At 40.6% G+C, this 27,669-nt stretch overlaps 2 protein-coding genes across 2 annotated transcripts; one reads left to right on the forward strand and one right to left on the reverse strand.

Moving 5' to 3' along the window:
* The first annotated feature begins 2,419 nt into the window (after positions 1 to 2,419).
* LOC136871734 (peroxiredoxin-6-like) lies at positions 2,420 to 10,754 on the forward strand. The gene is made up of 5 exons (XM_068227197.1): positions 2,420 to 2,548; positions 4,320 to 4,476; positions 7,888 to 8,105; positions 10,329 to 10,404; positions 10,538 to 10,754. The coding sequence occupies exons 1-5, from the start codon at positions 2,466 to 2,468 to the stop codon at positions 10,664 to 10,666; spliced, it is 663 nt and encodes a 220-aa protein (XP_068083298.1). The 5' UTR covers positions 2,420 to 2,465; the 3' UTR covers positions 10,667 to 10,754.
* Positions 10,755 to 16,420: 5,666 nt separating this feature from the next.
* On the reverse strand, positions 16,421 to 25,701 carry LOC136871733 (peroxiredoxin-6-like). Its single transcript, XM_068227196.1, has 5 exons — positions 25,579 to 25,701; positions 19,169 to 19,325; positions 17,775 to 17,992; positions 16,760 to 16,835; positions 16,421 to 16,649 (listed from the first exon to the last, which is right to left on the reverse strand). The coding sequence occupies exons 1-5, from the start codon at positions 25,659 to 25,661 to the stop codon at positions 16,521 to 16,523; spliced, it is 663 nt and encodes a 220-aa protein (XP_068083297.1). The 5' UTR covers positions 25,662 to 25,701; the 3' UTR covers positions 16,421 to 16,520.
* Positions 25,702 to 27,669: the final 1,968 nt, after the last annotated feature.

A 27,669-nucleotide genomic window follows, 5' to 3' on the forward strand; every position in this document is an offset into this window, starting at 1 on the left:
TGGTCAGTAATACTATTGTTTCACGTCAGTTTCTGTGAATGCAAGACATTGAGGTTTGGATCCACTGATTGTTTTAAATTCATATCCATCCATTCATTCCTCGTCCTCACGTTTTGAATTCTGGTCAGTGGAGGATTTTGGACTTTTAATCTGTCATTCCATTTCGTCTCATTTCGTACCATCAGGGGCCGATGACCTAGATGTTAGGCCCCTTAAAACAACAAGCATCATCGTCATCATCACCAGTGATCCGTACCATTATAAGGGGCCAGTGACCTGGATTTTCGACCCCTTTAGATATCATCCCAGTACTTAAGGCGTTGTGAATAGTATCCACTAATTGTTTTTGTTTCACGATAATTTTTTCATTGTCATACCTTTGAGAATCTAGTCAGTGGATACATTTTGAAGTTTACATGTTTATTTCATACACCTCGTAATAATTAGGGGCCAATGGCCTAGCTGTTAGGTCCTTTTAAACAACAAACATCATCATCATCATCATCATTATCAGTGATTGTAAAATGCAATTTTTCATGCAATTCTTAGAAATGGTAATCGAAAATATTTAAATACTTTCCAGAATAAAATTTTAAATTTAATGAATCCGTCGTCGCTATCAGCCATGCCGTGGCCCGTATCACGCCTGTTCTTCGGATCGATGGCCCGAGTAAAGCTTCATATCAACTCCAGTGGAAACCGCTGGATCAGTTGTATAGTTCTGTATCTTCACAAGGCTCCGTATTTAACGAGACCAAGAGTTGTAAGTTTTAAAACATGTGATTTCTCTGTTGAAGCTTTGAACGACAAAATTCACTGTTAGGAGAACGATGGAAGTCATGAAATCGCATTCAAGGAGGTAGAAAGAAAACAAACTAAAATCATCTGGAATGGAAGAAATTTACCTGAAAAGATGACATACAGTGGGCATCCAGGGTTAAAATGATTTCATATTGTACCAGCATGGGATTTGGATACCAGCATAGGATATGGATAAAATACCTTCTTATTGAATTATACCAGTAATTGTACCAATTGTTGAGCAAGGGCACAAGAAGAACTACAGCTAATGACAAAGTACCTCTTTGATCGGTGTACCAGACAAGGTGTTCATAGGCATATTAGAAAAGAGGGCTCGATCAACTGCGGAGAATTTGAATGAATACTGGACTGGTTTCAGACCACAAAGGTGCTATCAAGAACATATTTTCAGTATGCCTCTAGTAATTGAAAACTGTTACGAGAGATATAGACAGTGGTACTTACACTACGTATTGTCGAGAGAAAGTACATGTCAGAGCTACGCAAAGGAAAAAATATTGGTCGTACTGAAGAATTAAGGGATGATGTGTTCGTTATTAAAAGCATTCAAATGCATTCATGTTGACTATTTTGCTCATTATTCAGTGACCACTCTGGCAAAAGAATATCAGGAATTTCAACCAGTCACAGCTACTCATCACTACAATGTTGTCTTTTCGTATTTACTTCCAGTTTATCGCATCTACCTGCGCTTGTTGTTATGTATATTTATCAGATAAGAAGCCTTCATAGGTTCAACTATTTGACTATTTGTAAGGTAGCTGTAGGCCTATGCATCGTCTCCTGTGCTTGGTATATTCTCACATATGCCATTAGAGGTTGAATAAAATAATCATTAAATTCATCCCATGTTTCACCTTTAGGCCTAGGCCTACTTGTATTTTTCTTATTATCTTCAGAAATAATTATGCAGCAGGCTGCCTTACACCTATTACTGGAATTATCCACGTAATATTCATTACCTTTTAATTTATCTTCTGTTGGGGCACGTTTATATTTATTTAATTTATACCTCTTTAATAACCCCATAGAACTGCTAGCTTTATATATTCTATAGATAAACAAAAGTCTGTTTTTTCATCATTTCAAAGTTCTGGAGTGTACCGAGTTAGCTTTGTAGAAAATGTTTCTGGTCGTTCGTTCTGAAAAATGTTTTTCCTGAATGGACAGCAATTCTCAAAAACCTTTAAAATTGATTACTAACCCAGTCTAGTGAACCAGTAACAGCCTTGACATGAAGTTCGTTATTGTCTTTTGCTGATAGAATTGTTTACCGAGCGAGTTGGCCGTGTGGTTAGGGTCGCGTATTTGTGAGCTTGTATTCGGGAGATGATGGGTTTGAACCCCGCTGTCCGCAGCCCCGAAGATTGTTTGAGATGAATGGATGATGATAGGCTAGTATTACGCGCCATGTTTTTTCCTGAGGAAAAGAATACGACTAGCAAAGAACTGTGTTTGTCAGGTCATCACTGCGCTCCCTGAAGCACGCCGTCTCTGTTATCTGACAGAGAATGACGAGGCAGTGGTGTTAGAGAGAGAAAGAGATAGCAGTCCACATGAGTTGCTGGTTTCCTCCTCTACTATAAAATATCACGGGAGAAGCTGTGTGCTATCAGTGGAGTTCAACTCGTCTTGATATCAACATGAAGCTCGAAAGTGTCATTCCTGACTTCAAGGCCCAGAGCACTCAGGGACCTATCAGCTTCTACAACTGGCTCGGAGACTCGTGAGTATTTATTGTAGCATACAGCGTTTATTCGCACTATTTTTCGTCAGCATTACTTAAAAATATTAATGTTGAATCGTTCAATTTCTCCTTTTTCGGGAAACAATATAAAATCTATTATTATTATTATTATTATTATTATTATTATCATTATTATTGTTCCGAGGTATCTGTGGAACAGCAGAGGTGAAAGAAGGTGCGGGGGTGAACAGGTCTCAAAATACGAAATTAAAGTTAAGGTAAAATTTAACAAGGTTATATTTTCTTTTCAAGATTAAGAAATAACAAAGAGAACAGGTACTCAGTAGCCGAAACACAATTCGAAAATGTACAATTACAGTGATTACAGGATTTGGGCTCCGAGAGCCAGACACACAATTCTTGAGCTATAAGCCCAACTTTACGATATACACAATTCAACAAAGGGGCAGAAGACCCCTATCATGCCCAGGAGCACTTGCTCCCAATTACACAGTAAAGCCTCCTCGAGGCGCGCAGGAAACAAAATTTTTAGAAAGAGCAATCTGCTCTTAAGTACGAGCCTATCCAAGGCCACACCAAACTCCACTTTCAAGTTGTCCTCCAAGGACATGAAAACAGGGGTAAAATACCCAACCTACTGAGGCCTATTAAGTAAGGAAAGGTTAATTACGTGGCCTCTAAAATACCAACTTGAGAGGAGGCGTTCTTGCACTCCTAACACACTTTATATAAAACCTACTTGGCACTAGGCCGTTACTGCAAGGGCTAATCCCATACTAAAGAGGTGACTTATAGGAGAAGACAATTTACATTACGCTAGACTGGAAGAAACGGTTAAGAAAATAAGTTCACCTCAAAGCAATATGAGTGGGAGCTCGAGAGGGTTAAGCACTCTCTATCCCAATTTATAGTTTAAACAGATAGAATTGATACCGAGTGTCTTTACATTTTAAGGGAAAGTTACATGGTAAAAGGCTTCGGACCTGCCCCGAGAGTTAAACTGCTGAGCTAGCAAGAAAAGAAGTTATTAAACGGCCATTACCTTGTGGATGAACTGCTGCCCGAAGAAAGAGGCGCTTCCCGCCCCCTGCTACGTACTTTACACACTGAAAGATGTTACTGAAGTGGCGCGGAGACCCGAAAATCAGCAGTTTATAAACTCTCGCGGAAAGTTCGAGGCGTTTCAGGAATGAGAACACCCTCCCACAATAATTTTATTGGCTAGGGTTAAGCAACATATCCAAGTTGAAGAAGATACACCTGATTGGTCATAAATTAATTAAAGAAATTCGGGATTGGCTAAATTCAAACCTGGCGAAAGGAAGGGGTTAATATTGCCAACATAAACAATAACTGAAAGAAATTTAACAAAGAACAAACTTATGAACACAACATTTCTTCAAAAACATAGTTCTTTCACTTCGCACTAGGGTGCATAATTGTATTTCTTCAGTAGTGCCGTCTGGAAGAGAATGTCCACACTTCTTACTACAGGCAAAACAAAAATACATCGAAAACGGCCCAGTTCAGAAACTTCAAAATTTACAAGTAGTGACATCTTCTGAGAAACTAGAAAATTAACACAGTAGATAAAGTTCAGACTTCCTCCAGTAGAGGAGTTTCAACTGGCGCAAAGTTCGAATTAGCGACGTGGAGGTGTACCACCCGGTACAATTATTATTATTATTATTATTATTATTATTATTATTATTATTATTATTATTATTATTATTATTAGGTGGGCATGATCATCTCTAACAGGATGAACTTATTTCCTGTTGTTTTCCAGATGGTGTGTCCTATTCTCTCACCCAGCAGACTTCACCCCAGTGTGTACCACAGAACTGGGTCGTATTGCTGTACACCAACATGAGTTCGCCAAGAGGAACGTCAAGCTACTGGCTCTGTCTTGTGACAAGCTGCAGGACCACAAGAACTGGGTGGCGGTGAGTTACTACTTCAGCCTCTGTGTGATATAAAAGTAAATCTTCTCTGTGCTATGTCGCGAGTAACGTCAGGAGAAAAAATCCCAATAACGGACACATTAGTCCGACTGAGGACTCATTCTTCAAATCTTCCTGTTCTAACAAAACTCCCCACACTAGTGGAGTCGGGGTTGCGAACTGTGTCGCACATGTGAATTTTCAATCAATCAATCAATCAATCAATCAATCAATCAATCAATCAATCAATCAATCAATCAATCAATCAATCAATCAATCAATCAATCAATCAGTCAATTAATCAATCAATCAATCATTCAATCAATCAATCAATCACCAGGCGCCCAGGTGATATACTCCCAATCAGTTGTTCACCTAGTCTTTTCTTAAATGATTTCGGAGAAGTTGGAAATTTATCAGTCATCACCCTTCGTAAATTATTCTAATCCTTAACTCATTTTCTTATAAACAAATGTTTGCTCCGATCTGCCCACCTGAATTCCAACTTTATCTTAGTATGATCTTTTCTACTTTTAAACACCCTACTGAAGCTTATTCGTCTACTAAACTCATTCCGCGCCACCTCTCCACTGTCAGCTCGGAACATACCGCTTAGCCAACCAGCTCGTCTTCTCACTCTCTAGTGTTTCCAGTCCAACGTTTGCTATATTTTCTTTTGTCAGGAATCATTCGGAATAAATCGACCTACTTTTCTTTGGATTTCTTTCCAGGTTTTTTCAATCAAGCAATCCTGGTGAGGGTCTCTTACACTGGAACTATACCCTATATTGTGACTTACATGCCCTTACACCTTTACTTCAAACCTTAAATACCCTCGTAACCACATGAAGAGACGTTTCCTTTATTTACACTACCGTTTTTGTCATCCACGAACCTGCTACGCTGGCGTAGCAGGGGGAGAGGTGATACTCCCACGTGGCGCGTCCCAGATGGCGGATAGGGGGTCGTAACCGGCTTGCCGGCGGACTTGAGGGAAATAATATACCTCTCGCGGACCAAACACACATCCCCTGTGGGTGGGGGAGGCAGACGAAGAATATACCCACGGTATCCCCTGCCTGTCGTAAGAGGCGACTAAAAGGGCCGACCAAGGGATGATCCAATTAGAACCATGAAACTACTTGTAATGAGTACCATCACGCAGGGAACACCATGGGTTGCATTTACTTGCTCGTATTACCACTATGTTAGGTACGCAATAGGTTTGTGATTAGTAGTGACAGTGTGTGAATCAGGAGGTGGGTCCTACAGTATCCGTGATTCGTACCCCTATATGAGCGACACCATGGGATTAGCCACACCATGGTTCTGCCTTACCTATGCTCAGTTCCCATTATGTGAGGAATTCCACGGGATAGTACGAGTCCCTCTGATTAGTCCACTTATGTGAGGAACGCCATAGGTTTGCGTTGCGTTTATAGGTTTGCGTTGCCTGCAAATAGTGCCGCAATGTGCGAAACACCATGTCTGTGTTACCTGTGCCCATTACACTACCTGTGAATAGTACCATAATGTGTGGAATACCGCGAGTCTCCGCTACTTTTGATTAGTGCCGCAACATTACACATAGCATGGTTCTACTTTCCTAGCGATAAAAACCATTATGAGGGGCTGATGACCTGGATTTTGGACCCGTTTCGACTATAAGCATAATCGATTCAGCATCGTGCTATAGAAGCAGTCCCTTGGTCAGTAATAGTATTGTTTTGTGCGAGCTTCTGTGCATTTGAGGCACTGTGGGTCGGATCCACTGATCGTTTTAAATTCATATCCATCCATCCATTCATTCTTCGTCCTCACGCTTTGAATTATGGTCAGTGGAGGATTCAGGACTTTTAATTTGTCATTTCATTTCGTCTCATTTCGTACCATTAGGGGTCGATGACCTCGATGTTAGGCCCCTTAAACAACACAAATCAATCAATCAATCAATCAATCAATCAATCAATCAATCAATCAATCAATCAATCAATCAATCAATCAATCAATCAATCAATCAATCAATCAATCAATCAATCAATCAATCAATCAATCAATCAATCAATCAATCAATCAAAATTAAGGCCACTGCCGCTTCCTTCCCACTCCTAGCCCTTTCCTGTTCCATCGTCGCCATAAGACCTATCTGTGTCGGTACGACGTAAAGCCACTAGCAAAAAAAAAAAAAATAATAATATAGCGATCCCCATTAGGAACGTTCACCCCATTAACACAGAAATTAAAACGTAGAGGTCTTTTTCTCTTTGTGAAACTCACAGCCTGACTTTTCACCCCGTTAACCATCATACCATTTTCTGCTGTCCATCTCACAACTTCATTTGATTCTTTTTGCAGTCGCTCGCAATCTCTGCAACTTGCTGGATCCAACACCTTCAGTTTATAGTCCATGATCCGCTGTTCTTCTATTCTCAACATACTGTGTTCTACCCCGGCTGATGTCGGCAGCATGTGTGGATGTTTAAAAGTGACATTGCCGTGTCGATGGCTTCTTTCAAGTCCTAAATCTCTCTGTGGAGCGAAATTCCGAATTCCGACATCCGCAATTGAAGAGGCGATGAGAAGAGATTATTATTATTATTATTATGTCTTTGTGCAATGTTTGATAAGTTAATCCTTGCACGAAGTGTTATGATTTACGATAGCCACATATCGTAACTGATAACATAGCGGTTACGCCCAAGTGTTAGGTAACAATTAAGTTAGGATCGCGACAGAGCGGTATCTTTACGGTTCCATGCTCTTCCCACTTTTGTTTAATTATTTATCTGGAAATGTATCGGAGTATGTTCTTAAATCAGATGTAAATAATTTCATTTAAAAATATAATTAGCATACCTGTCTTTCTCATGACTTTGCAAATACACGAGTGAATACATATTATTTTTCTTCTACCGTTTTTCCCACACCTGTGAAGTTGCGGGTGCGTACTATATAGCTCATATGGATTGGACCCTGTTTTACGGCCGGATGCCTTTCCTGACACCAACCCTTTGTGGAGGGATGTAAACATTATATCGTGTTTCTGTGGTGGTTGGTAGTGTGGTGTGTTGTCTCAATATGGATAGGATAGTATAGGGACAAACACAAACACCCAGTCCTCGAGCCGGAAGAATTAATTAAGAATTAATCCCGACCCGACCGGGAATCGAACCTGAAACTCTGGTAACCGAAGGCCAAGGAGTCGGACCGTTAAACAGAACACGACATATAACAATACTGAAACATGCCACAGGATAATTTAAAATCATTGGTGGGATTATGAGGACCCGTAGGCATTAGGGTAATATACACCACAGATGAGATACCCTTAAGGAGTTCAACTTCCTAATGATTCTTCTGGTATTTTACCACTGCTTGCTTGTTAATTTTATCACGCTCCTTCCATGTTCACAGGACATCAAGTCGTACTGCCTGGACATCCCCGGGGAGTTCCCCTACCCCATCGTCGCAGACGAAAAACGAGAGTTGGCGGTGAAGCTCGACATGATCGATGAGGAGAGTAAGGACAAGGAATCTGAAGCCATGACAGTTCGCGCTCTCTACATCATCAGCCCGGACCACAAGCTCAAGCTGTCCATGGTCTACCCCGCTTCCACCGGCAGAAATGTCGAGTAAGTTCATTTGTTATGCCATCATTTTGTGGTTGTACAACTAAGTTGTTCTTATTTATCCGTGAACGGTGGAAACTCACTTGTCTAGTTCAACAGATATCGTACATATTGAGGATTTACGAAAATTCGAGTATCTGGAAAACTCGTTTCTAATGAAAACGCACCTTACAATACTATGGATCGGAAAATAAGTAGATTGGGTGGCTTCCCATACCGTTCATATGCTTCATTCATGAATTCTGGAAAACATTGCAGTTAACGGAACATAGGCATTAGTGTTAACAATTATTATATTGCAAATACTTTGGGAATTTGCATCCTTTAAGAGTTGAATATACTTCCATTGATGAATTGCGGAACTATTAAATATGCCCTGCTTTGAGACGAATTTGTAACTACGTTGTTTCTTCCGTTAAAACAATAACAAAAAGTTTTTTTGCTATTTTTTTTGTTAGGGGCTTTACGTCGCACCGACACAGATAGGTCGTATGGCGACGATGGGATAGGAAAGGCTTGGGAGTTGGAAGGAAGCGGCCGTGGCCTTAATTAAGGTACAGCCCCAGCATTTGCCTGGTGTGAAAATGGGAAACCACGGAAAACCATTTTCAGGGCTGCCGATAGTGGGATTCGAACCTACTATCTCCCGGATGCAAGCTCACAGCCGCGCGCCTCTACGCGCACGGCCAACTCGCCCGGTAAAAAGAAAAGTTTTTTTGAGAGTGCTATTAAATCGTTTTGAATTTGGATGATTATGAACGCAGAGTGGCAAGGGTCTTAATGGAATATCATTCCTTTTCCTACCGCTATGGTTAGAGCTAGAGGCACAAGCACTGCTCACATTGGATGACGAATGTCTGAACATAGTGGTGTAAAGTGTAGAGTGTAAATGTTTCAATTTCTATTCTGAGGAAGCATTTGTATAGCACTTTTGAGTAACATGCGGAATAGCTGATATTTTTCTTCCGGAACACATCTCTTTCGTATTCTCTCGATGTGGAATGGTTTGTGTACTAGTCAGCCTTTGGTTATGCATACTAATTGATGCGTAGATTTGTAATGACAGTTCGCGCTTTCCACATGTCCAATCTGGTAAACTCAATGAATATAAAGTTCCTTCTAGATGGGAAATCTACCACTGTACTGATTTACGAGCGCTCTCTTTGTGCAGCTATGGTCGGAGGTTTTAATCTTAAATGGTTCATTGTCTTTATAATGAAGGTTAGATTGTGAGACGGCGGTAGCAAAACATAACCGCAATATGCCCACGTACTAATTAATAATTCTAAATTTCCTTGTCATCTAATAAATTATTTCCCATCTAGAAACTAGAAAGAATGGAGAGCGTGTTAAGTAGTGTATTGGGCCGATGACCAAGATGTTAGGTCCCTTTAAACAACAAACACTAGCGCATTGGTTACACAATTCTGCACTGGTCCATAGAATAGAGATACATTTTGTATGAAATTCCTGCATATAAAAATCTGATAAAAATATGAGAATTTACTGAACATAAAGCCAAATTGTGTGTTTCTGTGAACATTTACTTTATGCAGCACGTTCTTCTTCATCTTTGCTGTGTGATCCACGTTGATCACTGGTGTTAGATTTTAAAGTTGTTCAACTCCCGTCATTATTTTATCATGGGTAGGTTTAACGCCCCGTTAATTTTTGCGTTTTTCGGTGATCACCAGAAGAAACATGAGTAACGTTTTCATTCCTTGGAAGAAACAGGTGTTCAAATTATAGACCCATTTCTTTTTAAGAGCTGTGTCATATTTCCAAAAATTAGAATTGCTTCTTTGTTTGACAATGCCATTCGTCTAATTCCCCAACATTCTTCTTTCGTCTAATCTCTCATGAAGTTATTTAAGAGATGTCCAATCTGGTAAACTCAATGAATTTAAAGTCCCTTTTAGATTGCACTGATTTACTGATTTGTCCAGTTGAGTAGTCGGAGATTTTAACCTTAACCTTAAATGGTTCATTCTCTCGACTCGGGTACTGGATGTTTGTGCTGTCACCAACATCCTTGCAACTCACACACCGCATACATCACTATCCTCCGCCATACTAACACACATTTTCTTATGCACGGTAGATGCCGCCCACCCTCGTCGGAAGGTCTGCCTTATATAGGCTGCACCAGGCTAGCAATAGCCACACGTAATTAAATGAACACTCTCTTCAAAGTCGGTGTCACTTAAAATATATTTTCTGTTGCAGTGAAATACTTCGAGTGATCGACTCTCTCCAGCTAACGTCCAGACTGAAAGTGGTGGCCACTCCTGCTAACTGGACGGTGAGTTTTATTCCTCTGTAACAACAGTTATACTGATAGTTCAGTATTTCTTGTGAAAACGAACTTGTATTAGTTCAGGTTACACTCGCAAGCAAATAATAAAAAAATAACAATTCTCAATACTGTATTTCAGCCTGGCACCAAGGTGATGATCCTGCCCCATGTGAAGGATGAGGACCTACCCAAGCTCTTCCCTAAGGGAGTGGAGAAAGTCAAGATGCCTTCTGGTATCAACTATGTGAGAACAACGACGGACTACTGAGATACAATCTTAACCGTTAAACTTATAAATGTCATTTCTGTTAAACAATCTCACATTAACGTTATTTAATATATTTATACTAAAAGAATCTTTGTTGTCTTTTCCTTATGAGTTTTCCTCCGTTTCATTCCTTTAAATATGATGATGATGATGATGATGATGGGGATAATAATTTCGAGTGAGGTACATTTATGGGTATACTGCATTGTTATCAATGTTGATAATTTAATGTTCAGAGGAAAGGAAAGAAATAGAGGCGTTGTTGAAAAATACGAAAGATCCAGGCACTGGTTACTTTCTGTGGTGTATCCGTTTCTCGAAAAGGGGCCAGTATTGCTTCAAATTGTGTTGGTCACCTTTAGTTTCTACTGTATCTTTTATACGGAAATTCTCCGACGTTTATGGTCCTGTTCTTCCCTTACTTGATCAGAGGCCGATGACCTAGATATTAAGCCACTTTAAACAATAAACATTTTCGATCACTTCATTTTTAACGAGTGTCCTTTACGAGGTGACGAAAGTAACAGTCTCCTGTTGTTCATATATTTACCATTTTACTCTGGGCCATGATGGCAGGTTTCTCCCTGAGATGCTTACATGATTTAGGCTACTACAGGATATTAGAGCTTGATTCTTTCCTTCTACGTAGCGTAATTTTATTTTGTGCCGGGCCCTATGCTGTACAATTTGTCTTTATCCCTCACTTGTTGGTGAAGCTCTGAAATCGCCATTTCTTGAGGGTTGAAAGTATTTCTTTAACCAGTAAATTTTTCAGTTAAATTTCATTTGCCGTAATAAAATAATTTCCAGTCAGCGATAATCCTTATTTTGCGACCATTTAATACTACTACTATTACTACGAAGAAAAAGAAACTTCCTGTTCTTCGGAAAAAACATTATCGTTTATGGACGTGAATGACCCATAAGGAGTGACCAATCGGATCTTTCCCTACTTCTAGGACAGAAAAGAAGGTAAGGGGGCGTGGTTGACTGAGGTGGACACGAAGCTGTAAATGGGAATCATACATAAATAGATTCAGCATCGTGTCCCGCTTAATATCGAGTGCACCAAGGTTTCCATAAAAAAAAAAAAAAAAAAAAAAAAAAGACGTGGAATGGCCGGAGGAAGGTTCAGAATCAAGAACGAATATGGGAGTAGTGGAGAATTTTAAAGCCCGTGAAAAGTGTCAGCCTAAATGACGTAGTCCATAGCGGCTCTACACGAAATGAATGATATGAAACTCCATCTTGAAGCAAATCATAAACAAGTATTGCGGGTCGAATCCACTGACTGTTTTAAGTTCATAATTGTTCAACGGCCCCGTTTTTGAATTCGAGTCACGGGATTAATTTTGGAATTTTTTAACCTCCAATATTGTGAGGTTTATCAGCTAACTATTTTAAATTCATATTCATCTATAACCCCTGTGTGTGATGGACACAGACTAAGACTACACCCACGGTATCCCCTGCTTGTCATAAGAAGTAACTAAAAGGGGCGACCGAGGGATGATGATATTAGAACCATGAGAATAATTGTAATTAGTACCATTACGTACCATGAATCGACGTTACTTGCGACGAGTGCCACCATGCGAAAAAACCATGGGTCTACGTTATATAAGAACAGTACCATTAAGTGAGGAACCTACGGGTCTGAGTGTTGCTTATGATAGAGGTCATCATGTGTATTTCACTGGTCGGTTCCACTGTGTTCAGAATGGATCTGTTACCTGTGAGTAGTACCACTTTATGAGAAACACCATGGGTCTACGTTTCCTGCGATTAGTACTACTATTTGAGAAACGCCACGGGTTTAGCTGACCCCCGTGATTAGTACCGCTATTTGAAGAAAACCATTGGTCTGCGTTGCCTGAGAGTAGTACCATTATGTGAGGAATACCATGGGCTTGTGTTGCCTGTGGGCGTTACCATAATGTGCGATGCACCGTGGGTCTGCATCGCCTATGATTAGTACTGCTATGTGAGCGACGCCATGAGTATAAAGTGGCCTGTGATTAGTTCCGCCAAGTGAGGAACACCACGGGAACACCAGCGCCCGTGAATAGTCCCACTATGTGAGGAGCACCATGGGTCTGCGTTGCTTGTGAGTTGTGCCCCTGTGTGCGAAACACCATGGGTTTATGTTAACTGCGAGTAGTGCCATTGTGTGTGACATACCATGTGTCTACATTACCTGTGATTAGTACCACCATGAGAGAAACACCATGAGTGTACGTTACATGGGATTAGCACCACTGTAGGAGGAACACCATGGTTCTGCTTTACTAGTGATTAGTACCATTGTGAAGGCCCGGTGACCTGGATTTTTTGACCCCTTTAGGTAATAAGCATCATCCCAGTGATTAAGATATTGTGAATTGTATCCACTGATTGTTTTTGTTTCACGGTCATTTTCTCATCACCATTCGTTTTATATTCTAGTCAATGGATACATTTTGAAGTTTTAATTTGCATTTCGTTACACCTCGTACCATTAGGGGCCGATAACCTAGCTGTTAGGCCCCTTTAAACAACAGTCATCCTTATCATCATTTTCATCTATCCATTCTTCATCATCACGTTTTGAATTCTGGTCAGTGAATGAGTTTTGGACTTTTAAATTGTCATTTCATTTCGTCTCATTTCGTACCATTAGGGGCCAATGACCTAGATGTTAGGCCGCTTGTTATTTAAACAAGCATCATCATCATCATCATCATCATCATCATCATCATCATCATCATCATCATCATCATAATCTTCTCCCGAATGCAACCGTTAAGAATGGTGGTCAAATCATGGAGTTGTAACGAAAAATACGTATTATGGTTTTTAATATAGCAGAGTTATTATGATAACGGAACGTTAAATGTATTACTCGTGCGTTATACCATGAGACCGTTGCTATCAGTCTTAACAATATTCCGATATACTCGCTATAGAGACTGTGGAGCACTCTGAAGCAAGCCTTCCTAAATAATTCCTTAAGGGAGAAATATTTAAAAGAATTAATAAATGATTAAAAGCAGAAATAATGAGATCTTGCTGAGATATCTTGAAGAGAAATACCAGCATATGCCATCAGAAGTGTGGAAATTCTTCGGCTTGATCTTAACGATAGGATTCATATATAAATTATATTTCTCTTATTGGAATAAAATAAATCTTACCTGAATACCAAATTGGTCTAAAGTGGCTGAATGAACCCTCATTCCTTTTATGATAGTGCCATTTATTTCTATTAAAGGTTAAAGGAAAGAACAGAAAAATAAATCTGACTTTAAACCAGAAGGACTGTATTAATTATTATTGATTTAATTAACTTTGCGCGCCCCTTTGGCTGAATGGTCAGAATAGGAACCTTCGATTCAGAGGGTCCTCAGTTAGAACGGTTCCTGGGCAGGGTATTTTACCACCCTCTAGATTAATAACTCTTGCTCAAGAATTTTATAATATAGTACATTCGTCTTCGTTTACAAAGAATTCACCATAGTAACGTGATATAGATAAAATAAACTTACCCCAACAGTTGGCGTGTGAAGGAGCATCCAGTAGTAAAACTGGGCCAGAGTCACATTGCACCCACGAGGGTGTGGGAATAAGAATAAAAAGTATTATATCAAATAACTGTTATTAACATAATTTAAACTGATGTAATTACTTCGAATTATTATAATAAATCTGGCAGAGGAAATTCCAGGTAAAAACCATCTAACCAGTTATTCCTCTTAAGACTCCGCAAAACTGTGAAATATTCACACGTTTTGTAGAAATTCGTCCATTTTATCTACATTCTCACCAACTGTTAGAAGATATTGTTAAAATCGCAGTGCAGGAGGCTTGCTAATGATATTGCTTTGTTATCTACAAATGAGTAATAACCTGCCTTTATGACTGATACTACCGAAGAGTGCCTAATTTAAGGCATTCTCACATTAGATATTTCTCTCTCTTCTTTCTTCTTCTTATTTTATTTTTACAATTGGCTTTACGCCGCACCGACACAGATAAGTCTTATGACAACGATGGGACAGGAAAGGCCTAGGAATGGGGAGGAAGCGGCCGTATCCTCAATTAAGGTAAAGCCCCAGCACTTGCCTGGTGTGAAAATGGGAAACCACGGAAAACTATCTTCAGGACTGCCGGCAGTGGGGTTCGAGCCCACTATCTTCCGGATGCAAGCTCACAGCTGCGCGCCCCTAACCGCACGGCCAACTCGCCTGGTCATTTCTAAATCAAAACTCATATTGTTAAAGAAGGAAAATTAAATAACTCTCTCAATAGAACTGTAGCTGTATTTTAGAGAGCATCCACATATAACAAGCTCTGTTTGATTTTATCGATTTTAACTCTCCACTTTAGGAGAAAAGATATACGTAGATATAGTAGATATAGCTTTCTAAAAATGATTCTACAGTTAGTCAGAACTTTGGAGAAATAAATAATCAGTTCGGAAATAGATAATCCGAACAGCATATTGTATAGCTCGAGGAAAGTTTGTGACTTGTGCGTTCCATTAAGAAAGATTTTTCATCCTTCAAATCGGCTAATGTCAAAGGAATGGATATCAATATGTTTACCATGAAGATATACACTCTTTGCGTTAAGCACCAACAGCTATGTGATGGTGCAATCTAACTAGTTCTCAGATTTGAAAAGTATCTCGTCACTCTTTTCGGTGACTTTCGGTTTCAATAAGAAAAAAATGTAGGTGTAGAATTTTTTGGTACGTCAAAATTAACTTTCTCTTCATTTCAATCTAGCCTACTAAATATACAAAATATTTGTAGCAGATCTTCACACAAGAAGTGATCGTCTGGAAAATACACTGAATCGTCGAATACAAGCACGACCGAAAGAAGCGCATTTCTCTGTCAGTTGGAGGCAAAATATAAGAAAGAGATTGTGATTCAGGCTGATGGGAACAATGCCAGGAGGGTGGTGGTGATTGTGTTTTTAAGAGGGAGTACAAGTACGTAACCATCCTCTATGGATAAATTAAGTGGAGACAAAAATAAAATACATTTAAAAGTATTTATTGAGCGGAGGAACTTGAAAATGAATTTTCAAAATAATAATATAATTTATTTTATTAGGCCTGAAAGAACACTGAAAACTTGAAATTTAGAAGCCCTTGATTAGTCCACTCTCACACATAAAGCGAATGACGAGATGAGCAGTAGTCTTGTCATCGCCTAGTATGAGTTCGAGTGAATTCTGCAGACCGATGTTCCGTCTTAGCCAAGAGTGATCGGCACACCTGTGAGGATGTGGGCCACGGTGAATTCGGCACCACAAGAACACACTGGGAGGCTATTGCTGCGCGGATAAGCAGGTTTCGGTGGTGGGGTCACGTTAGGCTAAATATGCAGGATATGTTACCTAGGAGAGTAATGTTCGCGGGCATGGATGGCAAGAGAAGTAGATGTAGACCGAGGCAGTGATGGTTAGGTTCAGCTTCTATAATCTACAAATAAAAGGTGTGGATCTAAACAAGACAATGTAACTGGTTGCAAGTAAAGGATTGTGGAAGCGCTTCGTTAAATCACATAGGTTTGCAGACTGAACGCTGAAAGGTATAACAGTCTATGACGAAGAATTCCTGCATCCAAATGTACCTCACTCGATAATATCATTCCCATCGCTGTCATCATCATTATCATCATCATCATCATCATCATCATCATCATCATCATAATCATCATCAAAGAATGGAATGGAAGAGAATACACAAAGGAAAACACAACACAGTTTATTTTAGAAGAAATATATTAAATACTGTTAGCGTGAGATTATTATATATATTAACAAAAATGGAAGTTATCAAACAGTTAACAGGTGAGATTGTATCTCAGTAGTCCGTCGTCGTCCTCACATAGTTGATACCAGAAGGCATCTTGACTTTCTCCACTCCCTTAGGGAAGAGCTTGGGCAGGTCCTCATCCTTAACATGGGGCAGGATCATCACCTTGGTACCAGGCTGAAACATGGAGAAATGTTACATAGGTGTCAAGTTCTGTAAAATGTTCGCAATATAAATTCTAATTGTGAAATATCTGTTCGAGTCTAATAAGGTATTGAGAGACTCACCGTCCAATTAGCAGGAGTGGCCACCACTTTCAGTCTGGACGTTAGCTGCAGAGAGTCGATCACTCGAAGTATTTCACTGGAAAGAAACATACAGTAGTTTGTTACATGGACATAAAACGGAGGATGATTTGGTCAGACCATATATGAACGAGAACAAATGAGTACGTAGATCATTAAGTGTGAATAGAGGCTAGTAGCTGAATAACTAGCTTGTCACGAACGGGGCCAGGGTTCGAATTCGGGAAAGGTATATGGGATTCTTAAATGAAAAGATACTTCTATATTAGTCTGATTTCACGTAAACACTATAGAGTCCAGACTAAGTTCACTGTATAATAAAATTAGATTTTCATCCAAAATACTGTCTATAACTTCAGCGAACATTCATATGTTTAATGTACATAATGTCAGTTGTTTCAAACCTTTTATTTGTATATGATATGTTTGTAACAATGTGTAATATATGGCATAAGAGCAAACGAGTAGTTACAGGGGCCTAGGTAAAGAGCTTCTCTTTTATTACTCACCGAGAAATTTAAAGAGAATCGTAAGGATTTAAAAAAGTTACAGTCCAACTTCTTGATGTCACCGATATTTAATTTGAAAATGCGAGACTTTATCTGTTTTACACTAAAAATGTAATTATGTCAGAATGCCTAATTTATAAGCCTGTGTAGATAATTGACAAAACAGACAATTGAAATGTAAGCGTGAATTGCTAAAGTGGTGAAAGTTCATGTTTCTGATTACAAAGTCGTTAATTTATATTCTGGTAATCTATATTCTATGACAAACACTGTACGTCAGGCAGGTTCAATTGTGTGGTCTTGTGGCGGTTAATCACAAGATTTTCAGTCGTGCAGAAATGTAAGCTTGCTTACTTTGAGTACATAAATTTATTTGTGGTTCAAAACACGAACCGCAGCGATGAATGAGCCTCGTCGACAGAGCAATATGAGATGTGTAACGTGTTACATATTATGCTGCTCGTATTTATTACAGAAATTCAACTTACTCGACGTTTCTGCCGGTGGAAGCGGGGTAGACCATGGACAGCTTGAGCTTGTGGTCTGGGCTGATGATGTAGAGAGCGCGAACTGTCATGGCTTCAGATTCCTTGTCCTTACTCTCCTCATCGATCATGTCGAGCTTCACTGCCAATTCGCGTTTCTCGTCTGCGACGATGGGGTAGGGGAACTCCCCGGGGATGTCCAGGCAGTACGACTTGATGTCCTGTAAACAACATAGAGGGATTTAACAATCCAGCTCTGGTTTTGACGTAGGATGAAGAGTTTTAATAGCGGTAAATGTTTATCCAGGTCAGAAAGATGAAAAGAGAATCGAATCATAACTCCCCACCCTCGTTCCTCTGAGATTATTGACTTTCTCTGTTCAGTAGTACTCTACCGCATCATTGGCAACGCTTTGAGGGTAATCTAGGGGACTACTTTGAGGGTTTATCGTAAACTTGATTGTACTCTAGGACCTAGGACCTAGGAAAGGTTTTCATTCCCCGGGGCGGGTCAACTAGGTGACGCCTTCTATCTGACCAGGGTGTACTCTCTCTGAATAAACAATCTGTAGCACAAGGATTTCCTGGCTGACATTTTCATTGCTTTATATCCTATACCTGGTAAACCTACTGCCGGCCCCGTGGTGTAGGGGTAGCGTGCCTGCCTCTTACCCGGAGGCCCCGGGTTCGATTCCCGGCCAGGTCAAGGGTTTTTACCTGGACCTGAGGGCTGGTTCGAGGTCTACTCAGCCTATGTGATTAGAATTGAGGAGCTATCTGACGGTGAGGTAGCGGCCCCGGTCTAGGAAGCCAAGAATTATTATTATTATTATTATTATTATTATTATTATTATTATTATTATTATTATTATTATTATTAGAATATATTGTACTCACCGCCACCCAGTTCTTGTGGTCCTGCAGCCGAGAGGATTCGTCGTGCTGACCACACGACACCTCGTAATCTGCAGGCCTTCGGGCTGAGCAGCGGTCGCTTGGTAGGCCAAGGCCCTTCAAGGGCTGTAGTGCCATGGGGTTTGGTTTGGGAAACCTACTCGGCAGTATTCATGCATTTCACAGCTTCTTGCGCTCGTCACTCCCGTGTGTATATTTCCATATGTCTGGTAGATCCCGCGTTCGTGTGAAATAAAAATAGTTGCTTATGGCTTTGGATGTCCTCCATGATACGTCGTCCTTCCTTCAATTCAAAATACATCATTTACTTTGGAAGGCGTGTGTTAGACATGCGGGCGACATGGCTGACCTATCGAAACTGATATTTGGCAAACATTACCGGGCTCGACAGAGATGTCCTGACAATTATTATTATTATTATTATTATTATTATTATTATTATTATTATTATTATTATTATTATTAGAATATATTGTACTCACCGCCACCCAGTTCTTGTGGTCCTGCAGCTTGTCACAAGACAGAGCCAGTAGCTTGACGTTCCTCTTGGCGAACTCATGTTGGTGTACAGCAATACGACCCAGTTCTGTGGTACACACTGGGGTGAAGTCTGCTGGGTGAGAGAACAGGACACACCACCTGGAAAAAAGCAGGATACAAGATTCCTTCCATTTATAGTACTAATACATATTGGTGTTACAGGGCACTTTACGGGTAAGACCAAATACCACAAATAGAAAATACCTTAAACGTTTATAACAGTAAGGGCTCAACACTGAATGTGCCCCAAATCTCTCAGAATTTCTTGAGCGTGGATATTGACAAAAGGAAAACGATCTGAATCTGCCATTACTTGTGCAGGACTTCTTTTTTTCCTTTTAATTATCCTTCCAATCCCTCCGTTTTAGGGCAGGCCTACTATGTCTGAGGTAACTTTCGCCAGTCATGGTGGGCATATAAAAACTCCCGTCTTGTCCAAAGCAAGGATACTTTCTTTAATCTAAAAAAGGGATTTCAATTTACCTTCAACAATGTACGCTATATTTATGTATAGTTTTCAGCTTAGTCCCAGATAAACTGCGCAAAAAGCATCCCAAGCACCAAGAGAAAATTTCTGTCATGGTTATAAACCCTTGTACCTGAGATTAATTCTTGTGTTTAGAGGACATTATTTTGGATGTCAGAGGTAAACTGTCGTGAAATTTCAATAACTTTAGAGGAGAGCAGAAAGAAACTGCTGAGGCGCACATTTTGCTATCTTTAAGGCAGTTCTGACCATGGTAAACTATCGTAAGAGCCAGTACGACAAGGAGGGCACCGGACGGCATAAGGCTGAACTTACCATTGTTTATCGCTGCACATATAATAGTATAACGTAACATATAAAATAAGACACGACTAAAACAAGTCAAAATCGCCATTTCTTTGCATTTGCGATAGTTTAGCTCTGACGTCCAGAATTCTCGCTGTTCTTTGGTTAAAGGTAAAATAGTAATTTGAAGTCTTTGGTTGGCCAGCACATGGCTAAGTTCGAATTGTACCCATTGACATACGATTATTTCATTTAAAAAAGTGCCGGAGAATGTAATTATATCTTCAAGTCTACATTTTTAATTATGCATATTGCAGACAACACTGAAGTTATATAGTAGATTCCTACTTCTAAACGAAGCCTTAGTGTTATATGACAGATTTCTGCCCGTTGGTGATCACAGGTGAGGAGAATTCGGGTTCGAATTGCGAGAATAATCACATTTCTAACCTCTTCACTATATAAACAGAATTTTCACGATTGCTCATCGCATTAAAGAAACTGGAAAATGTTTTTCCTACACCACAATATAAAGGGTTGTGTCCCATTTGCGGTCAGTCCCATTTGCGGTCACAGCAAAATTTGTCCCATTTGCGGTCACTTTCAGTTCGGAAGAAAAAAGGAATGCGAAGAAAGACCAGTTCGTGTCCCATTTGCGATCACTTTAAAGTTATCAGCACCTGTTGGGGTTTTCCAACGTTCATGCAGCAGGGAGACTGCTAATTAGGCTAGACTCAGGGATTCGTGTATGTGGGGCTATGACCTTTCGCCATTCACCGTCCCTCAATTGTACCTACAATTTGAGGAAAATAAATAAATAAATAAATAAATAAATAAATAAATAAATAAATAAATAAATAAATAAATAAATAAATAAATAATAATAATAACAGTAGTGGTACGGTCTCAACTATCATGCGCAGACATTCTGATTTGATGCTAATTACGTTGCTTGAGTGTAATCCTGACGTTACATGTTACTCTGCCAGAAGGTAAAGAAACCTCTCAAGGGCGATCTATGGCTGATTTTTTTAAAAATTATGTCGGATAAACACTACAGTACATGGTCCGCCTCTGTGGTGTAGTGGTTAGTGTTATAAGTTGCCACCCCTGGAGGCCCGAGTTCGAATCCCCGGTCTGCCACGAAATTTGAAAATTGGTACGAGGGCTGGAACGGGGTCCACACAGCCTCCGGAGGTCAACTGAGTAGAGGAAGGTTTGATTCCCTCCTCAACCACCCTCAAAGTGGTTTTCCGTGGTTTCCCACTTCTTCTCCAGGCAAATGCCGCGATGGTACCTAACTTAAGGCCACGGCCGCCTCCTTTCCTCTTCCTTGCCTATCCCTTGCAATCTTCCCATCCCTTCCCCCCCCCCACAAGCCACTGTTCAGCATAGGAGGTGAGGACACCTAGGCGAGGTATGGTCACCCTCCGCAGTTGTATCCCGCGACCCAAAGTCTCACTCTCCAGGACACTGCCCTTGAGACGGTAGAGGTGGGATCCCTCGCTGAGTCCGAGGGAAAAAACAACCCTGGACTGTAAACGGATTAAGAAAGAGAGAAAGAAAGAAAGAAAAGAAAGAAAGAAAGAAAGAAAGAAAGAAAGAAAGAAAGAAAGAAAGAAAGAAAGACTTATTTTACTTTTAGGACCTGCTTTACGCCGTACCGACACCGATAGGTCTTATGGCGACGATGGGATAGGAAAGGGCTAGGAGTGGGAAAGAAGCGAACGTGGCCTTAATTAAGGTACAGCCCCAGCATTTGCCTGGTATGAAATTGGGAAATCACGGTAAACCATCTTCAGGGCTGCTGACACTGGGGTTCGAACCCACTATCTCCCGCATGTAAGCTCACACCTGCGCGCCTCTAACCGCATGGCCAACTCGCTCGGTAACCCTAAATGTATCACCAAATAATTTTTACGTGGGATCCGAAGACAGGCGCTGCCAATGGTCTACAAAAGGAGCGTATTTTAGCAAATACACCTATCTTCATAGCTGTGCGCGTGTTGAGGTGTCGAAGCGCCCGAGTAGCGTTTCGTCCGAATTCCAGGAACAGGCAGCTTAAGGGTTCGGCTGTCGGCAGCCCTGAAGATGATTTTCCGTGGTTTCCCATTTTCACGCGAGGCAAATGCTGGGGCTGTACCTTAATTAAGGCCACGACCGCTTCCTTCCAACTCCTAGGCCTTTCCTATCCCATCGTCACCATAAGACCTAGTAGCAAAGAAAGATAATAATAATAATAATAATAATAATAATAATAATAATAATAATAATAATAATAATACAATCACTAATCCACCATAAACAAATGCCCCTCTAGTTACGTTATACAATAAAAAGGATATTCTAAATCATAAGATTATCCCAAACTAAATTATTAAATATTTTCAATAAGAAAAATATTTTTATAAACATTGTTCGGTTATCTAAAACATCCCAATGTACCAGTTAATGTTACTACTACTAGAACAAAAATTTCATATGAGACTGTTTTGAAAACTGTATCTGTTTTATGTATCCCACGTCAACACTAATCTCTTGTTCGCAATCTGGACAGGGTATATTTAGTTGTTCGGAATCTGGGCTGTTTCTGCCTTGTCCGCAATCAAGACACAACCCAAAAAGGGTCGCAATGTCGAGGAAGTAGAGTGTTACAGCAAAACATTTATTTTGAATTTGAAGAAGTTTAACGGCTTAATACGCCCTGCTTTTGTCCTGCATTTCAAAAATCATTTGATTACACCCATAACCATCTGCTAACCCTAAACAAAAGGTACAAATAAGTCCTATTTAGTCTCCTTGTCCCGATATTAACGCATCGTACTCAAGCGGTAAACATAATTAATTTTATGAGTTTCAGCATCCGAATCCTAGCACGCAGCTGTCGCCAGTTATTTAAAAGGCTGTCTGCCTGTACCAGTCCTTGAGTAGGGAATTCCATATCCCCACTGATAAGAGTGATCGCAAATGGGACAATGTCTCACCCGTCAAAACTAGTTTATTTTTGTATTCTACCTGAGTGACCGCAAATGGGACTGACCGCAAATGAGACTGACCGCAAATGGGACGACACCATATAAAGCATTTTGCTTACTGGAAATTCCTACTACTACTACTATTATTATTACATCATCGCAAAATCGTGGTACATATTAGAAATCTAAAATGAAAAATGTATTCAGTGAACAAGATGTCTAATTTTATAGAAGCACTTTGAAGAAATGGCCTTTACGTAATAATAATAATAATAATAATAATAATAATAATAATAATAATAATAATAATAATAATGTCGTGTGGTCTGCGGATAGGTGCTCTCACAGGTGTTTTGAATTGACGCTCATGGGTGACTTACACGTCAATGATGATATGGCCCTACCTAGGATGGTACCTAATATTGAAGACGGCGAAAATACCCAGTATCCGAGTCAGAGTAATAACCAGTGAAGGTTAAAATTCCTCGCCCGGTCGGGAATCGAAAGCCAGCATGCTAACTAGTTACCCGCGGAGTGATTAGGTGATGATTGTTCATGCTAGTTGTTTTACGTCGCACCGACACAGATAGGTCTTACGCCGACGATGGGACAGGAAAGAGCTAGAAGTGGGAAGGAAGCGGCCGTGGCCTTAATTAAGGTACAGCACCAGCATTTGCCTGGTGTGAAAATGGGAAGCCACGGAAAAACCATTTTCAGGGCTGCCGACAGTGGGGTTCGAACCTACTATCTCCCGAATACTGGATACTGGCCGCACTAAGCGACTGCAGCTATCGAGCTCGGTAGATTATTCATGAGAGCAAGTAGAACTGGGCAACCATCCGCTATTGACATTAATCGGAGGGGAAGTGAAAGACACCCCAGACCTCGGAAACCTAACGCCGTCGGGGTCGGAAAAGAACAAGAGTTGACCAAGGAATAGGATAGATGAACGTGATGAGCCGAACACAAATTTGGTAAACCTCTGTATCAGAGGACATCTACAATCTCTCATCTTAACGTAATAATTTTGTGAAAAGTTTGTTGAACTTCCGTCAAACAAGTGTTTATACATTGGTCTGTGTTAGCTGAGAGACATCGTTACTGAATTCAAACCAAAGCGGCTGAGGGTCAAATCCCCATCAACGTATGTAGATTTTTTAATTTATTAGCTTTCCGTCGCACTGACACTGATAGGTCTTATGGCGGCGATGGAATAGGAAAGGGCTAGGAGTAGGAAAGAAGCGACCGTGACATTCATTAATGTACAGCCCCACCATTTGCATGGTGTGAAATTGGGAAACCACGGAAAACCATCCTAAGGACTGCCGACAGTGGGGTTCGAACCCAGTATATTCTGAATGCAAGCTGACAGCTGCGTGACCCGAACCGCACAGCCAACTCGCTCTGTAGATTATTTGTCATTGTTAGTAAGGCTTGTTATTAAAATAAAACAGGCTAAGTCTGGAGACATTGCTGAATGGTATGGACACAGTCTTGGAGAAGAAGTATAAGATTAAAATAAATACAGTAAATCCAAAACGAAAGTAATACTGTAGAGTGCAGTCGAACAAAGTCAAACGCAGGAAATATTACATTAAAAAAAATACAAGTTGCTTTACGTCGCAGCGACACAGATAGATCCTTAATTAAGGCACAGCCCCAGCATTTGCCCTGTATGAAAATGGGAAATCACGGAAAACCATCTTCAGGGCTGCCGACAGTGGGATCCGACCCCACTGCCTCCCGGATGCAAGCTCACAGCTGCGGGACCCGAACTGCACGGCGAACTCGCCCGATGAAATATTAGATTAGGAAAATGAAGTCTTAAAAGAAATAGATTAATATTGTTACTTGGGTAGTGGAATAACTAATAACAAATGTTGGCAGAAGTAAGGAGGACATAAAATACAGTCTAGCACAAGCATAGAACGTTTTTTTTTAAGAAAAGAAATTTGCTTACTTCGAACATTGATAAAGGAATTTGAAAGACGATTTTGAAATTTCGTCCGGTGCATGACACTGGATAGAAGTGAAACACGGAAAATAACTTTTTTTTTTTGCAATTGGCTTTACGTCGCACCGACACAGATAGGTCTTACGCCGACGATGGGACAGGAAAGGGCTAGGACTGGGAAGGAAGCGGCCTTGGCCTTAATTAAGGTACAGCCCCAGCATTTGCCTGGTGTGAAAATGGGAAACCTTGGAAAACCATCTTCAGGGCTGCGGATAATAACTAACTCAGAAAGAAAGAGAATAGAAGTTTTTGAAATGTGGTGTTACAGAAGAGTGCTGAGGGTGAGATTGATTGATCGTATCACGAATGAAGAGGTGCTGAATCGGAGTGGTGAAACGAGAACGATTTAGCAAAATTTGACCAGAAGAAGAGATAGAATGATATAAAACATCTTAAGACACCCAGGAGTAGTTCAGTAAGCTTTTGAGAGAAGTCTAGGCGGTAGAAATGGTAAGGGTAGAAATATTAGCACAGGATAGGGTGGGAAAGAGAGCTGCATCAAACCAGTCCATGGATTGATGACTCAAACAACAACGACAACAATAATAGTACTTCTAGTATATCGTAATGAAGTATGTAGTAGATACTCACGAGTCTCCGAGCCAGCTATAGAAGCTGATGGGTCCCTGTGTGCTCTGGGCTTTGAAGTCAGGAATTACTGATTCGAGCTTCATGTTGAGCTGTTGTTATCCAGTAGACGACTGATAACACACAACACACAGCCGCTCCACGGACACTTTATAGTCAGTAAGAAAACCTCCCAGTCATAGCGCTTCTCTCTCTACTCAGTGACCTTGTCATTCCCTGACAGATAACAGCTTGCAGTAATGAATCGCAAAACAGCAGGAATATGTTTGAGAAGTGATTACTAACATATGGACCGGGCGAGTTACCCATGCGGTTAGGGGCGCGCAGCTGTGAGGTCGCATCCGGGAGCTAGTGGGTTCGAACCCCACTATCGGCAGCCCTGAAGATAGTTTTCCGTGGTTTTCCATTTTTACACTAGGCAAATGCTCGGACTGTACCTTAATTCAGGCCACGGCCGCTTCCTTCCCATTCCCGGGGCCTTTCCTGTCCCATCGTCGCCGTAAGACCTATCTGTGTCGGTGTGACGTAAAGCAAAATTTAAAAAAAAACTAACATATGGAACATGGTGTGGTAGAAGGAGGCACAATATATTCATAGTGGGTGTTCCGTCGTTCAGTTCGTAAATCGGACAATAATCCAGACGGCCCTCTCTCGGGTTACTCTGCACTTTCTCCAAGTAAGTTTCTTAGGGAGTATGAATGGCCTATCCCGCTAATGTTGCTTTTGCTAACTTCATGATCTATTTTCTCAAGAACTACTTAATGCAACTTTAACTTTTGCAGGTTACTTATACATGATTCATGTACTTACTCTTCTAATTTGATTGACGTCCATATTCTAGGAGTTATGATGTAAGTTTTTGTTGTTTGTTTTACATTTTTCCTTATATATTCTGTGCATTTTACTGTAAATATATGAGCTGTCTCTACCAGTCTAGAGGCATAGTTCAGAAAAGTATTATAAATGAACTGTGAAAAATCAAGTACCTGTCTTTTATAGTTTCACGAACCTACTACGCTGGCGTAGCAGGGGGAGAGGTGATACTCCCACGTGGCGTGCCCCAGGTGGCGGATAGGAGGGTCCTAACCGGCTTACCGGCGACTTGTGGGAAATACCTCCCGCGGACCAAGCTCAATATTCCCCTGTGGGTGGGGGACGCAGATGAAGAATACACCCACAGTATCGCCTGCATATCGTAAGAGGCGACTAAAAGGGGCCCAAGGGGCTCTCGACTTGGGAGCGTGGGTTGGCGACCACGGGGCCCTTAGCTGCGTCCTGGCATTGCTTCCACTTACTTGTGCCAGGGTCCTCACTTTCACCTATCCTGTCCGACCTCCCTTGGCCAACTCTTGTTCTTTTCCGACCCCGACGGTATTAGAGCATTCGAGGCCTAGGGAGTCTTTCATTTTCACGCCCTTCGTGGCCCTTGCCTTTCTTTGTCCGTTACTTCATTTTTCGAAGTGGCGGATCACTACTTTTTTCTTCTTGTTTCTCTTTGTCTCTTGCCGGCAGACTTGAGGGAAATAAAATACCTCTCGCGGACGAAACACAAAACCCCTGTGGATGGGGGACGCAGACGAAGAATACACCCACGGTATCCCCTGCCTGTCGCCAGAGGCAACTAAAAGGGGTGACCAATTATATTATATAATTATATTAGAACCTTGAAACTCTTTGTGATTAGTACCACCACGCGGGGAACACCATGGCCTTCTAACCCCAACTTGGCAGGTTCGATCCTGGTTCAGTCCGGTGGTATTTGAAGGTGCTCAAATACTACAGCCCCGTGTCGGTAGATTTACTGGCACGTAAAGAACTCCTGTGGGACTGAATTCCGGCACCTCGGCGTCTCCTAAGACCTTAAAAAGTAGTTAGTGGGAACGTAAAGCAAATATTATTATTATTATTATTATTATTATTATTATTATTATTATTATTATTATTATTATTATTATTATTATTATTATTATTATTATTATTGTTACCGTGTTTTGGTGGTAGGTAGAGGTGTAAGAAGGTGCGGGCGTGAATGGGTCTCAAACTACGGAATCAAAGTTAATGTAAAATTTAACAAGGTTATATTTTCTTTTCAAG

Source organism: Anabrus simplex, chromosome 4 (genome assembly GCF_040414725.1).
Source record: "Anabrus simplex isolate iqAnaSimp1 chromosome 4, ASM4041472v1, whole genome shotgun sequence".
Classification (NCBI taxonomy): domain Eukaryota; kingdom Metazoa; phylum Arthropoda; class Insecta; order Orthoptera; family Tettigoniidae; genus Anabrus; species Anabrus simplex.

What these genes read in the sequence shown, in the direction of transcription:
- LOC136871733 (XM_068227196.1), bottom strand. Translation starts at nt 25,661, where the DNA reads ATGAAGCTCGAATCAGTAATTCCTGACTTCAAAGCCCAGAGCACACAG. An exon ending in TATAGCTGGCTCGGAGACTC is followed by an intron (nt 19,326 to 25,578) that starts GTGAGTATCTAC and finishes GCTTTTTTCCAG; the next exon opens with GTGGTGTGTCCTGTTCTCTC. An exon ending in TCCACCGGCAGAAACGTCGA is followed by an intron (nt 16,836 to 17,774) that starts GTAAGTTGAATT and finishes GTTTCTTTCCAG; the next exon opens with TGAAATACTTCGAGTGATCG.
- LOC136871734 (XM_068227197.1), top strand. Translation starts at nt 2,466, where the DNA reads ATGAAGCTCGAAAGTGTCATTCCTGACTTCAAGGCCCAGAGCACTCAG. An exon ending in TCCACCGGCAGAAATGTCGA is followed by an intron (nt 8,106 to 10,328) that starts GTAAGTTCATTT and finishes TTTCTGTTGCAG; the next exon opens with TGAAATACTTCGAGTGATCG. An exon ending in CCACTCCTGCTAACTGGACG is followed by an intron (nt 10,405 to 10,537) that starts GTGAGTTTTATT and finishes ACTGTATTTCAG; the next exon opens with CCTGGCACCAAGGTGATGAT.